Source organism: Balaenoptera acutorostrata, chromosome 2, assembly GCF_949987535.1.
Source record: "Balaenoptera acutorostrata chromosome 2, mBalAcu1.1, whole genome shotgun sequence".
Lineage (NCBI taxonomy): Eukaryota > Metazoa > Chordata > Mammalia > Artiodactyla > Balaenopteridae > Balaenoptera > Balaenoptera acutorostrata.
Window position 1 is genome coordinate 29,342,226 of NC_080065.1, and position 2,259 is coordinate 29,344,484.

Genomic DNA, 2,259 nt, shown 5'->3' on the forward strand with positions numbered 1-2,259 from the left:
TATTCTTAGCCCTACCATTATCTTCTCTCCCCCCACCCCACCATTCCCACAGCTATCTGGTGCCAATTTCTGAGCCTCTGGGCTTCTGCCATGTAAAGTAGGATACCTCCCTGCTCTGCCCACTGCCAGTTTTGGATTAGCTTTCTTGGATCCACTAATCCACCTACCACTTTTTCATCTACTTTGCAGTATATGAAATTTTACTGCTATTGTGTTCTTTCCTGTTATTATTATGGGTTTGTGCTTCTATAAAAATCCTTTTACTCTTATTTTCATAGCATTTTCATCAGAAAGAGAATATTTATTCAACCAGCCATCTTTATTGAGAATCTCAATTTAATTCTTTAATGAAAAATACAACTTCCAGTTCCAAATAATTTATGTAAATACCTCATTTTCAAGGAAGTACTGAATAACCCACCACTCTTTAAATGTGAGCTGCACATAGTGACTTCCATCCAAGAGTACAGAACAGAACGGGGTGAGGGAGGAATAGCTTTATATTGGAGATACCTGACAAACCCTCCCACAGCCTGGTGATCAAGGTCAACATCAACAGTGATAAATCATGCTGATAGTATGCACCCTTTGTGGTCTCACTCCTCCAAACCTGTAACCTCAGTCTCATCGTGAGAAAAACATCAGATAAATCCCAATAAAGGGACAATCTACAAAGTACACGACCACTACTTCTCAAAACTGTCAAGGTCATCAAAAGCAAGGGAAGATTGGAGAACTGTCACCACCAGGAGGGGCCTAAGAAAATATGACAAATAAAGGTAATATAATAACCTGGGTGGCATCCTGGAACAAAACAAGAACATCAGGCAAAAACCAAGGAAATCTGAATAGTGTATGGACTTTAGTTAATATTAATGTATCGATGTTCATTAATTGTGACAAATGTGCTGCATTAATGGGGAAACAGCAGTGGGGCATGTGGAAACGCTTTACTATCTTTGCAACTTTTCTATAAATCTGAAATTATTCCTTTTAAAATTTATTTAAAAAATAAAAATAAATGAACCTCTAATTTATACTTTGGCTATTTATTGACAACTTTATGCTGATAGAAATGTTACCAGGAATTATCATTTTACAATTTGACTCATATCTACCTCACACCAAAACCATTAGCAATCTGTTCTAATTCGTGTATTTGAATACTTTATTCATTCTCTTTTCCAAATACTTATTGAGCAAGTACTATGTTCCAGGAAATATACCTGGTGCCGGGCTACAGAGATTAATAAAATATGATTCCTGTCCCACAAGAAGTTTATGTTCTGGGAACACAGACCATCCTAGAACACTTATTGTATTCCACTTCTCCAGAAGCAAACCAGCTGCAATGAACACATTTTGCTATTCCTATTAAGAGTACAAAGAAAATAATAGCTGAAATTCTTCTCTAGCTTTTAAATGCTTTTGTTTAGGTGAGACATGGAATTCATTAAAACTGCATTATCAATTAAGAAACGTGCAGAAAAAAAAAAAAAAAAAAGAAACGTGCAGGAATGATTAGCTTAAAACCTGGTAGAAAAGGGCATGTTGACAACCGAGAAACAGAACTTCCTTCTTTTTGACATGACAACACATCCCCTCACCAACAACAACATTAAGCAGCGCCTCATCAAGAAGGTGCAGGAGGCCGTTCTCGACAAATGGGTGAATGACCCTCACCGCATGGACAAGCGCCTGCTGGCCCTCATCTACCTGGCCCACGCCTCGGATGTCCTGGAGAACGCGTTCGCGCCCCTCCTGGACGAGCAGTACGACTTAGCCACCAAGTGGGTGCGGCAGCTCCTGGACTTAGACCCTGAGGTGGAGTGTCTGAAGGCCAGCACCAGCAAGGTGCTGTGGGCAGTGGTGGCCGCCTTCACCAAGTGACCCTGTGCAGAACCGAGCGTCCCCCTTTCTCTCGCAGGAGCCAGTCGTTTTTCTTCCAGGGACTTCTGGTTTTCTGCAGTTTGTACTTCCCACACTATAATTGGCTTTCGTTTTATGAAATGGTGGGTGGCTTTTCCTGTTGTGGGTGTGTACGTGCAGGAAGCTGCTGGTATGAGAGACCTCTCTGTTTAGGTTTAGAAAAAAAAGTTTTGCTGCCTATTGGCATTTCATTCCTTCTTGAGTTCAAGAGAGTTGCCATTCTCACTGTAATAGGCTTTGGATTTTTGTTACGTTTACTTTCAAACTACCTCCAGTTTCTTTCTTTCCTTTTTTTTTTTTTTTTTTTGTCGATTTTTGTTTTTTATTGAA

At 40.0% G+C, this 2,259-nt stretch overlaps 1 protein-coding gene across 1 annotated transcript; it reads left to right on the plus strand.

Moving 5' to 3' along the window:
• The first annotated feature begins 766 nt into the window (after positions 1 to 766).
• LOC103003549 (Golgi phosphoprotein 3-like) lies at positions 767 to 1,890 on the plus strand. Its single transcript, XM_057539865.1, is given in 3 exon segments — positions 767 to 779; positions 1,437 to 1,480; positions 1,516 to 1,890. Coding segments are annotated over 3 exon segments (432 nt in total).
• The last annotated feature ends 369 nt before the right edge of the window (positions 1,891 to 2,259 follow it).